The following is a 12,582-nucleotide window of genomic DNA, read 5'->3' as shown; positions in this document are numbered from 1 at the left end:
CCCCCCCCATGTAAGACAATGGGGCTCATTTACTAAGGGCCCGCGGAGCACATTTTCGGTGGGTTTCCCGTCGATTTCCGTTTTGCGCCGCATTTAACAGGGGATTTTGGCGCATCGGCTTGCACGCGACACAAATCAGGGGGCGTGGCTGTCGGACAACCTGACGGATTCGGACAACGCACGGGATTTAACATTTCGAATTGTGTCACAAGACAATGCACTTACATGCACCAGGAAGAAGGTGAATTCCGGTGGAAATCGGCGGGTGATTCGCGCTGGACCGTCCGGATCGGGCATCGCGCCAGGACCGGGTAGGTAAATGTGCCCCATTGTGTTACGTTTTGGGATGACGCTCTCTCCTCTCACAGCGATGCATTGTGGCTATTACTTCCTCTCTGTCCCTATGACAACACTTCCTGTGTCTGTCCCCCTGCAGTAATTCCCAATAGGGGTAAATTCGGATGAGACATATTTTCGGACATGTGCGGAGGCTGCAGCACCGTGACCGCAAGGAAACCCATTTATTAAGTGCATATGATAGGAGAAGCCATGGCGGTTCCGATGTGGAACGCGGGTCACACGTGTCTTCTGTGGGGTCTTATTACAATGAGGTAGAATGACAGAAAACAGAGCAGCCCCTGCACGGGAGAGGAGTACACAGCGCCTCCCTAGAGGCCACACATAGCAACTACAACAGCAATGAACACGGCTGCTGATCAGGGGGGACGCCTGCGGGGTCCTGGACACGGGTCTGGGGGCCACAAACATGATGAGGATGCCGCTTCTCATAGCGTCTATACAGGCCCCTCCCCCTGTGGCCCTGAGGGCGGAGTCCATGGAAGGGCGGAGTCTGTGGTGGGCTCGGGGGGCTGTCAGCCATCGTTGGCCGCCACCAGCTGTCCCATTGGCTCGCGGATGTAGACGGACTGGATGTCCTTGGTCTTGAGGCAGTAGTCGCAGGCCCAGACGGCGGAGGCCTCGCGGGTCAGTAAGCTGTAGGCGCTCTCGGTCATCCCCGTGCACTCGCGGTGGAACCACTTCTGACACGAAGCCTCGCACAGGATGGCGTCCTGGTCGTCGTTGACCTCGTTGCGGCAGGCTCCGCAGGGGTAGACCAGGCCCGGGGGCGGCTGGTGCCCCGAGCCCCCGGTGGGTTTGCTGGGCGGGGGGATGTTGTTGACCTCGGGCGTGCTGCTGTTCCCCCGGGGGGCGCTATTTGGAGTGAAGGTTTGCTGGTTGCCGTTGATGGCAGAGGGGGAGCCCACGTGCTGCTCCTGGGGGAAGTTATTGTTGGGGGGATTCAAGTTCTTGGCGTGCTCCTCCACCCCCGGAGGGAAGCTCTGGTCCGTGCCAGCAAAGGGGCTGCTGTTAGGGGGGAGGCTGGGCCTCTGCATGGCGGCATGCCCAAACGGGTGCCCGGGGGAGCCAAAGCGCTGGGAGAATGGGGGGCCCCCAGGGGAGTTCAGTACAGGGCCCGGCCCCATGTCCCCCCGGGGGGGCTGTCCCATAGTAGGTGACATCATAGGCCCAAACCCTGCCACGGGCCCCTGCATCATCTGCCCCGCAGGGGGGCTGAAGCTCTGGCCCATGCCCTGATTGAACGGCTGGGTGGAGTAGTTCATGTTTCCCGGCTGGACGTAGTTTGGGTTCTGGGGAATGCCGAACCCCGGGCCCATCTGGTTGGGAGGGAAGGGCGGGGGCTGGCGTCTGATGGGCTGCGGACCCCCAGGATAGCCGGGAGGGACCTGGTGCGGCATACCCCCCGGCATGCGGAAGTTCCCAAACGGCACCGGATTGTTCATGAAGGGGGAGGCGGCAGCACTGACCTTCGGGGCCCCAAAGTCATCCTCAAATGGATTAGATGCCACCAGGTGATCCACCATGGGAGTGGGGGGAGGGGCAAACTCCGAGAGGTGGGAGTAGGCGGGGCCCTGGGAAGACAAGGAAACACACTGATTGGTTGGAGAAGATGAAACCCCCCCCTTGTACCACCCACAACACAGAAGACAGGACATGTCCCCGCCCCCACACGTGATCCTCTCCTCTAGTATCAGGGGCGGCCACACGGAGGCGCTGCTCCCCATGAGCACAGGGGATGGGGGTAACACGAGTCATGTGACACCGGGGAGACGGGACTAGAGCCTACACACACAGGAGACAGAGGACGGTCCCAACCTTCGCAAACTGGCCAATCACCGGTCCCTTTACTTTCCGCTGACTCTCTGCCCAACCCCCCGTCCTCCATACCTGAGTGTTAGACTTGCGGCGTTTCTTCTCAGGGCTCTTCATTTGCATGCCTGCAAGACACAGGGAACCAATCAGGACACAGCACACAATGCGCCCCCTAGTGGTGGTGTATAATGTGTATGTAGTGATCTCCCCCTAGTGGTGGTGTATAATGTGTATGTAGTGATCTCCTCCTAGTGGTGGTGTATAATCTGTATGTAGTGATCTCCTCCTAGTGGTGGTGTATAATGTGTATGTAGTGATCTCCCCCTAGTGGTGGTGTATAATGTGTATGTAGTGATCTCCCCCTAGTGGTGATGTATAATGTGTATGTAGTGATCTCCTCCTAGTGGTGGTGTATAATCTGTATGTAGTGATCTCCTCCTAGTGGTGGTGTATAATGTGTATGTAGTGATCTCCCCCTAGTGGTGGTGTATAATGTGTATGTAGTGATCTCCCCCTAGTGGTGGTGTATAATGTGTATGTAGTGATCTCCCCCTAGTGGTGATGTATAATGTGTATGTAGTGATCTCCTCCTAGTGGTGGTGTATAATCTGTATGTAGTGATCTCCCCCTAGTGGTGGTGTATAATCTGTATGTAGTGATCTCCCCCTAGTGGTGGTGTATAAAGTGTATGTAGTGATCTCCCCCTAGTGGTGGTGTATAATGTGTATGTAGTGAGCTCCCCCTAGTGGTGGTGTATAATGTGTATGTAGTGAGCTCCCCCTAGTGGTGGTGTATAATGTGTATGTAGTGATCTCCCCCTAGTGGTGGTGTATAATGTGTATGTAGTGATCTCCCCCTAGTGGTGGTGTATAATGTGTATGTAGTGATCTCCTCCTAGTGGTGGTGTATAATCTGTATGTAGTGATCTCCTCCTAGTGGTGGTGTATAATGTGTATGTAGTGAGCTCCCCCTAGTGGTGGTGTATAATGTGTATGTAGTGAGCTCCCCCTAGTGGTGGTGTATAATGTGTATGTAATGATCTCCTCCTAGTGGTGGTGTATAATGTGTATGTAGTGATCTCCCCCTAGTGGTGGTGTATAATGTGTATGTAGTGAGCTCCTCCTAGTGGTGGTGTATAATGTGTATGTAGTGAGCTCCTCCTAGTGGTGGTGTATAATCTGTATGTAGTGATCTCCCCCTAGTGGTGGTATATAATGTGTATGTAGTGATCTCCCCCTAGTGGTGGTGTATAATGTGTATGTAGTGAGCTCCCCCTAGTGGTGGTGTATAATGTGTATGTAGTGATCTCCTCCTAGTGGTGGTGTATAATGTGTATGTAGTGATCTCCCCCTAGTGGTGGTGTATAATGTGTATGTAGTGATCTCCTCCTAGTGGTGGTGTATAATGTGTATGTAGTGATCTCCTCCTAGTGGTGGTGTATAATGTGTATGTAGTGAGCTCCCCCTAGTGGTGGTGTATAATGTGTATGTAGTGATCTCCTCCTAGTGGTGGTGTATAATGTGTATGTAGTGATCTCCTCCTAGTGGTGGTGTATAATGTGTATGTAGTGATCTCCCCCTAGTGGTGGTGTATAATCTGTATGTAGTGATCTCCTCCTAGTGGTGGTGTATAATCTGTATGTGGTGATCTCCTCCTAGTGGGGGTGTATAATCTGTATGTAGTGATCTCCCCCTAGTGGTGGTGTATAATGTGTATGTAGTAATCTCCCCCTAGTGGTGGTGTATAATGTGTATGTAGTGATCTCCTCCTAGTGGTGGTGTATAATGTGTATGTAGTAATCTCCCCCTAGTGGTGGTGTATAATGTGTATGTAGTGATCTCCTCCTAGTGGTGGTGTATAATCTGTATGTAGTGATCTCCTCCTAGTGGTGGTGTATAATGTGTATGTAGTGATCTCCCCCTAGTGGTGGTGTATAATGTGTATGTAGTGATCTCCCCCTAGTGGTGGTGTATAATGTGTATGTAGTGATCTCCCCCTAGTGGTGGTGTATAATGTGTATGTAGTGATCTCCCCCTAGTGGTGGTGTATAATGTGTATGTAGTGATCTCCCCCTAGTGGTGGTGTATAATGTGTATGTAGTGATCTCCCCCTAGTGGTGGTGTATAATGTGTATGTAGTGATCTCCTCCTAGTGGTGGTGTATAATGTGTATGTAGTGAGCTCCCCCTAGTGGTGGTGTATAATCTGTATGTAGTGATCTCCCCCTAGTGGTGGTGTATAATGTGTATGTAGTGATCTCCTCCTAGTGGTGGTGTATAATGTGTATGTAGTGAGTTCCCCCTAGTGGTGGTGTATAATGTGTATGTAGTGATCTCCTCCTAGTGGTGGTGTATAATCTGTATGTAGTGATCTCCTCCTAGTGGTGGTGTATAATGTGTATGTAGTGATCTCCTCCTAGTGGTGGTGTATAATGTGTATGTAGTGATCTCCTCCTAGTGGTGGTGTATAATGTGTATGTAGTGATCTCCCCCTAGTGGTGGTGTATAATGTGTATGTAGTGATCTCCCCCTAGTGGTGGTGTATAATGTGTATGTAGTGATCTCCCCCTAGTGGTGGTGTATAATCTGTATGTAGTGATCTCCTCCTAGTGGTGGTGTATAATGTGTATGTAGTGATCTCCTCCTAGTGGTGGTGTATAATGTGTATGTAGTGATCTCCCCCTAGTGGTGGTGTATAATGTGTATGTAGTGATCTCCCCCTAGTGGTGGTGTATAATCTGTATGTAGTGATCTCCCCCTAGTGGTGGTGTATAATGTGTATGTAGTGATCTCCCCCTAGTGGTGGTGTATAATGTGTATGTAGTGATCTCCCCCTAGTGGTGGTGTATAATGTGTATGTAGTGATCTCCCCCTAGTGGTGGTGTATAATGTGTATGTAGTGATCTCCCCCTAGTGGTGGTGTATAATGTGTATGTAGTGATCTCCTCCTAGTGGTGGTGTATAATGTGTATGTAGTGATCTCCCCCTAGTGGTGGTGTATAATCTGTATGTAGTGATCTCCTCCTAGTGGTGGTGTATAATGTGTATGTAGTGATCTCCTCCTAGTGGTGGTGTATAATGTGTATGTAGTGATCTCCCCCTAGTGGTGGTGTATAATGTGTATGTAGTGATCTCCCCCTAGTGGTGGTGTATAATCTGTATGTAGTGATCTCCCCCTAGTGGTGGTGTATAATGTGTATGTAGTGATCTCCCCCTAGTGGTGGTGTATAATGTGTATGTAGTGATCTCCCCCTAGTGGTGGTGTATAATGTGTATGTAGTGATCTCCCCCTAGTGGTGGTGTATAATCTGTATGTAGTGATCTCCCCTAGTGGTGGTGTATAATGTGTATGTAGTGATCTCCCCCTAGTGGTGGTGTATAATGTGTATGTAGTGAGCTCCCCCTAGTGGTGGTGTATAATGTGTATGTAGTGATCTCCTCCTAGTGGTGGTGTATAATGTGTATGTAGTGATCTCCTCCTAGTGGTGGTGTATAATGTGTATGTAGTGATCTCCCCCTAGTGGTGGTGTATAATCAGTATGTAGTGATCTCCTCCTAGTGGTGGTGTATAATCTGTATGTAGTGATCTCCTAGTGGTGGTGTATAATCTGTATGTAGTGATCTCCCCCTAGTGGTGGTGTATAATCTGTATGTAGTGATCTCCCCCTAGTGGTGGTGTATAATCTGTATGTAGTGATCTCCCCCTAGTGGTGGTGTATAATGTGTATGTAGTGATCTCCTCCTAGTGGTGGTGTATAATGTGTATGTAGTGATCTCCCCCTAGTGGTGGTGTATAATCTGTATGTAGTGATCTCCTCCTAGTGGTGGTGTATAATGTGTATGTAGTGATCTCCCCCTAGTGGTGGTGTATAATCTGTATGTAGTGAGCTCCTCCTAGTGGTGGTGTATAATGTGTATGTAGTGATCTCCCCCTAGTGGTGGTGTATAATGTGTATGTAGTGATCTCCCCCTAGTGGTGGTGTATAATGTGTATGTAGTGATCTCCTCCTAGTGGTGGTGTCCCCTCTTTCTTCTCCTTCCTCCTCCTCCTCTGTCTCCTCTTTCTTCTCCTTCCTCCTCCTCCTCTGTTCCCTCTTTCTTCTCCTCCTCCTCCTCTGTCCCCTCTTTCTTCTTCTCCTCCTCCTCCTCTGTCCCCTCTTTCTTCTTCTCCTCCTCCTCCTCTGTCCCTCTTTCTTCTCCTCCTCCTCCTCCGCCCCCCCTCCTCCTCCTGTCCCCCCTTCTCCTCCTCCTCTGTCCCCCTTCTCCTCCTCCTCTGTCCCCTCTTCTCCTCCTCCTCTGTCCCCTCTTCTCCTCCTCCTCTGTCCCCTCTTCTCCTCCTCCTCTGTCCCCCCTCCTCTGTCCCCCCTTCTCCTCCTCCTCTGTCCCCCCTTCTCCTCCTCCTCTGTCCCCCTTCTCCTCCTCCTCTGTCCCCCCTTCTCCTCCTCCTCTGTCCCCCCTTCTCCTCCTCCTCTGTCCCCCCTTCTCCTCCTCCTCTGTCCCCCCTTCTCCTCCTCCTCTGTCCCCCCTTCTCTTCCTCCTCTGCCCCCCTTCTCCTCCTCCTCCTCTGTCCCCCCTTCTCCTCCTCCTCCTCTGTCCCCCCTTCTCCTCCTCCTCCTCTGTCCCCCCTTCTCCTCCTCCTCCTCTGTCCCCCCTTCTCCTCCTCCTCCTCTGTCCCCCCTTCTCCTCCTCTGTCCCCCCTTCTCCTCCTCCTCTGTCCCCCCTTCTCCTCCTCTGTCCCCCCTCCTCCTCCTCTGTCCCCCCTCCTCCTCCTCTGTCCCCCCTTCTCCTCCTCCTCTGTCCCCCCTTCTCCTCCTCCTCTGTCCCCCCCTCATTCTCCTCCTCCTCCTCTGTCCCCCCTTCTCCTCCTCCTCTGTCCCCCCTCCTCCTCCTCCTCTGTCCCCCCTTCTCCTCCTCCTCTGTCCCCCCTCCTCCTCCTCTGTCCCCCCTCCTTCTCCTCCTCCTCTGTCCCCCCTTTTCTCCTCCTCCTCTGTCCCCCCTCCTCCTCCGCCCCCCCTTCTCCTCCTCTGTCCCCCCTTCTCCTCCTCCTCCTCTGTCCCCCCTTCTCCTCCTCCTCCTCTGTCCCCCCTTCTCCTCCTCCTCTGTCCCCCCTCCTCCTCCTCCTCTGTTCCCCCTTCTCCTCCTCCTCCTCTGTCCCCCCTTCTCCTCCTCCTCTGTCCCCCCTCCTCCTCCTCCTCTGTTCCCCCTCCTCCTCCTCCTCTGTCCCCCTCCTCCTCCTCCTCTGTCCCCCCTCCTCCTCCTCTGTCCCCCCTCCTCCTTCTCCTCCTCCTCCGTCCCCCTCCTCCTCCGTCCCCCCTCCTCCTCCTCCTCCGTCCCCCCTCCTCCTCCTCCTCCGTCCCCCCTTCTCCTCCTCTGTCCCCCCTTCTCCTCCTCCTCCGTCCCCCATCCTCCTCCTCCTCCGTCCCCCCTCCTCCTCCTCCTCCGTCCCCCCTCCTCCTCCTCCTCCGTCCCCCCTCCTCCTCCTCCTCTGTCCCCCCTCCTCCTCCTCCTCTGTCCCTCCTCCTCCTCCTCTGTCCCCCCTTCTCCTCCTCCTCCTCCTCTGTCCCCCTCCTCCTCTGTCCCCCCTCCTCCTCCTCCTCCTCTGTCCCCCCTCCTCCTCCTCCTCTGTCCCCCCTCCTCCTCCTCTGTCCCCCCTCCTCCTCCTCTGTCCCCCCTCCTCCTCCTCCTCTGTCCCCCCTCCTCCTCCTCTGTCCCCCCTTCTCCTCCTCTGTCCCCCTTCTCCTCCTCCTCTGTCCCCCCTCCTCCTCCTCCTCTGTCCCCCCTCCTCCTCCTCCTCTGTCCCCCCTTCTCCTCCTCCTCCTGTCCCCCCTTCTCCTCCTCCTCCTCTGTCCCCCCTTCTCCTCCTCCTCCTCTGTCCCCCCCTCATTCTCCTCCTCCTCCTCTGTCCCCCCTTCTCCTCCTCTGTCCCCCCTTCTCCTCCTCCTCCTCTGTCCCCCCTCCTCCTCCTCTGTCCCCCCTCCTCCTCCTCTGTCCCCCCTCCTCCTCCTCCTCCTCTGTCCCCCCTTCTCCTCCTCCTCTGTCCCTTCTCCTCCTCCTCCTCTGTCCCCCCTCCTCCTTCTCCTCCTGTCCCCCCTCCTCCTCCTCTGTCCCCCCTCCTCCTCCTCTGTCCCCCCTCCTCCTCCTCTGTCCCCCCTTCTCCTCCTCTGTCCCCCCTCCTCCGTCCCCCCTCCTCCTCCTCCTCTGTCCCCCCTCCTCCTCCTCTGTCCCCCCTCCTCCTCCTCTGTCCCCCCTCCTCCTCCTCCTCTGTCCCCCCTTCTCCTCCTCCTCCTCTGTCCCCCCTTCTCCTCCTCCTCTGTCCCCCCCTCATTCTCCTCCTCCTCCTCTGTCCCCCCTTCTCCTCCTCCTCCTCTGTCCCCCCTTCTCCTCCTCCTCCTCTGTCCCCCCTTCTCCTCCTCCTCCTCTGTCCCCCCTCCTCCTCCTCTGTCCCCCCTCCTCCTCCTCTGTCCCCCCTTCTCCTCCTCCTCCTCTGTCCCCCCTTCTCCTCCTCCTCTGTCCCTTCTCCTCCTCCTCTGTCCCCCCTCCTCCTTCTCCTCCTGTCCCCCCTCCTCCTCCTCTGTCCCCCCTCCTCCTCCTCTGTCCCCCCTTCTCCTCCTCCTCTGTCCCCCCTCCTCCTCTGTCCCCCCTTCTCTTCCTCCTCCTCTGTCCCCCCTTCTCCTTCTCCTCTGTCCCCCCTTCTCCTCCTCCTCTGTCCCCCCTCCTCCTCTGTCCCCCTCCTCCTCCTCTGTCCCCCCTCCTCCTCCTCTGTCCCCCCTTCTCCTCCTCCTCTGTCCCCCCTTCTCCTCCTCCTCTGTCCCCCCTTCTCCTCCTCCTCTGTCCCCCCTTCTCCTCCTCCTCTGTCCCCCCTTCTCCTCCTCCTCTGTCCCCCCTTCTCCTCCTCCTCTGTCCCCCCTTCTCCTCCTCCTCTGTCCCCCCTTCTCCTCCTCCTCTGTCCCCCCTTCTCCTCCTCCTCTGTCCCCCCTTCTCCTCCTCCTCTGTCCCCCCTTCTCCTCCTCCTCTGTCCCCCCTTCTCCTCCTCCTCTGTCCCCCCTTCTCCTCCTCCTCTGTCCCCCCTTCTCCTCCTCCTCTGTCCCCCCTTCTCCTCCTCCTCTGTCCCCCCTCATTCTCCTCCTCCTCCTCTGTCCCCCCTTCTCCTCCTCCTCTGTCCCCCCTCCTCCTCCTCTGTCCCCCCTTCTCCTCCTCCTCTGTCCCCCCTCCTCCTCCTCCTCTGTCCCCCCTCCTTCTCCTCCTCTGTCCCCCCTCCTTCTCCTCCTCCTCTGTCCCCCCTTCTCCTCCTCTGTCCCCCCTTCTCTTCCTCCTCTGCCCCCCCCTTCTCCTCCTCTGTCCCCCCTTCTCTTCCTCCTCTGCCCCCCCCTTCTCCTCCTCTGTCCCCCCTTCTCCTCCTCCTCCTCTGTCCCCCCTCCTCCTCCTCCTGTCCCCCCTCCTCCTTCTCCTCCTCTGTCCCCCCTCCTCCTTCTCCTCCTCTGTCCCCCCTCCTCCTTCTCCTCCTCTGTCCCCCCTCCTCCTCCTCCTCCTCTGTCCCCCCTCCTCCTCCTCCTCCTCTGTCCCCCCTCCTCCTCCCCCTCCTCTGTCCCCCCTCCTCCTCCTCCTCCTCTGTCCCTCCTCCTCCTCCTCTGTCCCTCCTCCTCCTCCTCTGTCCCTCCTCCTCCTCCTCTGTCCCTCCTCCTCCTCCTCTGTCCCTCCTCCTCCTCCTCTGTCCCCCCCTCTCCTCCTCCTCCTCTGTCCCCCCCTCTCCTCCTCCTCCTCTGTCCCCCCTTCTCCTCCTCCTCCTCTGTCCCCCCTTCTCCTCCTCCTCCTCTGTCCCCCCTTCTCCTCCTCCTCCTCTGTCCCCCCTTCTCCTCCTCCTCCTCTGTCCCCCCTCCTCCTCCTCCTCTGTCCCCCCTTCTCCTCCTCCTCCTCTGTCCCCCCTCCTCCTCCTCTGTCCCCCCTTCTCCTCCTCCTCCTCTGTCCCCCCTCCTCCTCCTCCTCTGTCCCCCCTCTCCTCCTCCTCCTCTGTCCCCCCTCCTCCTCCTCCTCTGTCCCCCCTTCTCCTCCTCCTCCTCTGTCCCCCCTCCTCCTCCTCCTCCTCTGTCCCCCCTCCTCCTCCTCCTCTGTCCCCCCTTCTCCTCCTCTGTCCCCCCTTCTCCTCCTCCTCTGTCCCCCCTTCTCCTCCTCCTCTGTCCCCCCTTCTCCTCCTCCTCTGTCCCCCCTTCTCCTCCTCCTCTGTCCCCCCTTCTCCTCCTCCTCTGTCCCCCCTTCTCCTCCTCCTCTGTCCCCCCTTCTCCTCCTCCTCCTCTGTCCCCCCTTCTCCTCCTCCTCCTCTGTCCCCCCTCCTCCTCCTCCTCTGTCCCCTCTTCTCCTCCTCCTCTGTCCCCCCTCCTCCTCCTCCTCTGTCCCCCCTCCTCCTCCTCTGTCCCCCCTTCTCCTCCTCCTCTGTCCCCCCTTCTCCTCCTCCTCTGTCCCCCCTTCTCCTCCTCCTCTGTCCCCCCTTCTCCTCCTCCTCCTCTGTCCCCCCTTCTCCTCCTCCTCCTCTGTCCCCCCTTCTCCTCCTCCTCCTCTGTCCCCCCTCCTCCTCCTCCGTCCCCTCTTCTCCTCCTCCTCTGTCCCCCCTCCTCCTCCTCTGTCCCCCTCCTCCTCCTCTGTCCCCCCTTCTCCTCCTCCTCTGTCCCCCCTTCTCCTCCTCCTCTGTCCCCCCTTCTCCTCCTCCTCTGTCCCCCCTCCTCCTCCTCCTCTGTCCCCCCTTCTCCTCCTCTGTCCCCCCTTCTCCTCCTCTGTCCCCCCTTCTCCTCCTCTGTCCCCCCTTCTCCTCCTCTGTCCCCCCTCCTCTGTCCCCCCTTCTCCTCCTCCTCTGTCCCCCCTTCTCCTCCTCCTCTGTCCCCCCTTCTCCTCCTCCTCTGTCCCCCCTTCTCCTCCTCCTCTGTCCCCCCTTCTCCTCCTCCTCCTCTGTCCCCCCTCCTCCTCCTCCTCTGTCCCCCCTCCTCCTCCTCCTCTGTCCCCCCTCCTCCTCCTCCTCTGTCCCCCCTCCTCCTCCTCCTCTGTCCCCCCTTCTCCTCCTCCGTCCCCCCTTCTCCTCCTCCGTCCCCCCTTCTCCTCCTCCTCTATCCCCCCCTCTCCTCCTCCTCTATCCCCCCCTCATTCTCCTCCTCTGTCCCCCCTCCTCCTCCTCTGTCCCCCCTTCTCCTCCTCCTCTGTCCCCTCTTCTCCTCCTCCTCTGTCCCCCCTTCTCCTCCTCCGTCCCCCCTTCTCCTCCTCCGTCCCCCCTTCTCCTCCTCCTCTATCCCCCCCTCATTCTCCTCCTCTGTCCCCCCTCCTCCTCCTCTGTCCCCTCTTCTCCTCCTCCTCTATCCCCCCCTCATTCTCCTCCTCTGTCCCCTCTTCTCCTCCTCCTCCTCTGTCCCCCCTTCTCCTCCTCCTCTGTCCCCTCTTCTCCTCCTCCTCTGTCCCCCCTTCTCCTCCTCCGTCCCCCCTTCTCCTCCTCCGTCCCCCCTTCTCCTCCTCCTCTATCCCCCCCTCATTCTCCTCCTCTGTCCCCTCTTCTCCTCCTCCTCTATCCCCCCCTCATTCTCCTCCTCTGTCCCCTCTTCTCCTCCTCCTCCTCTATCCCCCCCTCATTCTCCTCCTCCGTCCCCCCTTCTCCTCCTCCTCTATCCCCCCCTCATTCTCCTCCTCTGTCCCCCCTCCTCCTCCTCTGTCCCCTCTTCTCCTCCTCCTCTATCCCCCCCTCATTCTCCTCCTCTGTCCCCCCTCCTTCTCCTCCTCCTCTGTCCCCCCTCCTTCCTCTCCTCTGTCCCCCCTTCTCCTCCTCTGTCCCCTCTTTCTCCTCCTCCTCTGTCCCCCCTTCTCCTCCTCCTCTGTCCCCCCTCCTCCTCCTCTGTCCCCCCTCCTCCTCTCTCCCCCGGTTGCTCCCGGTCTCTCACCGGCTTTGGCTCTGCGGCCCGGTGCTGTGAGTCCTTCCAGCTTGTCCTGGTCGGCGGCCATCAGACAGCAGGGGGCGCAGTCATTGGCCGGGCATGTCCCCGGCAGGCGGCGGTGTGCGGGGGTCGTTGCCCGGGCTGTGGCGGCCTCTTCCCTCGCTCTCCGGGGCTCCGGTACCGTGCAGGGCGCGCGGGCTGCTCCGGCCTCTCACCGCACAAAAACCGGAAACGCCGAGAGCGCGCCGGAAGCTGGCCGGACCATACCACCCAGTAACGGGGGAGGGGGGAGCTAGGACAGATGCTGGAGGATAGACTGTGGAGGAGGATAGAGGCCGCAGAACATGGAGGAGGATATAACTAATATAACTACAGAACGCGGCTCCTCGCCCTGTTATATTACACACTCTTGTCCACACATATTCCCTTACACCTCCCCCCGAAAAGTGAATGGTTCCGACCATGCTAGCTGCAGTAACTACAGACGGACTGGACCAAAACAAGATG

The 12,582-nt window shown here is 58.1% G+C and overlaps 1 protein-coding gene across 2 annotated transcripts; it reads right to left on the bottom strand.

Annotated features, from left to right (window-relative positions):
• Positions 1-485: 485 nt before the first annotated feature.
• PYGO2 (pygopus family PHD finger 2) lies at positions 486-12,366 on the bottom strand. Of its 2 annotated transcripts, none has more exons than XM_072132224.1 (3): positions 12,082-12,366; positions 2,176-2,297; positions 486-1,931 (listed from the first exon to the last, which is right to left on the bottom strand). In XM_072132224.1, exons 1-3 carry the CDS (start codon positions 12,140-12,142, stop codon positions 873-875), a joined length of 1,242 nt encoding a protein of 413 aa, XP_071988325.1. In that variant the 5' UTR covers positions 12,143-12,366; the 3' UTR covers positions 486-872. The 2 variants fall into 2 exon arrangements, with proteins under 2 accessions (XP_071988325.1, XP_071988326.1); XM_072132225.1 differs by having other exon boundaries at positions 2,248-2,297; positions 12,082-12,356.
• Positions 12,367-12,582: the final 216 nt, after the last annotated feature.

The sequence above is a fragment of the Engystomops pustulosus genome, unplaced genomic scaffold (assembly GCF_040894005.1).
Source record: "Engystomops pustulosus unplaced genomic scaffold, aEngPut4.maternal MAT_SCAFFOLD_276, whole genome shotgun sequence".
In the NCBI taxonomy this organism is placed as follows: domain Eukaryota; kingdom Metazoa; phylum Chordata; class Amphibia; order Anura; family Leptodactylidae; genus Engystomops; species Engystomops pustulosus.
The sequence above is the reverse complement of the archived record's forward strand: the minus strand, read 5'-3'. Positions and strand labels throughout refer to the sequence as shown.

Coding starts and splice junctions, on each gene's coding strand:
- PYGO2 (XM_072132224.1), bottom strand. CDS start 12,142: ATGGCCGCCGACCAGGACAAGCTGGAAGGACTCACAGCACCGGGCCGC. Junction 2,298..12,081: donor GGGCCGCAGAGCCAAAGCCG/GTGAGAGACCGG, acceptor TGTGTCTTGCAG/GCATGCAAATGAAGAGCCCT. Junction 1,932..2,175: donor TGATTGGCCAGTTTGCGAAG/GTTGGGACCGTC, acceptor TTGTCTTCCCAG/GGCCCCGCCTACTCCCACCT.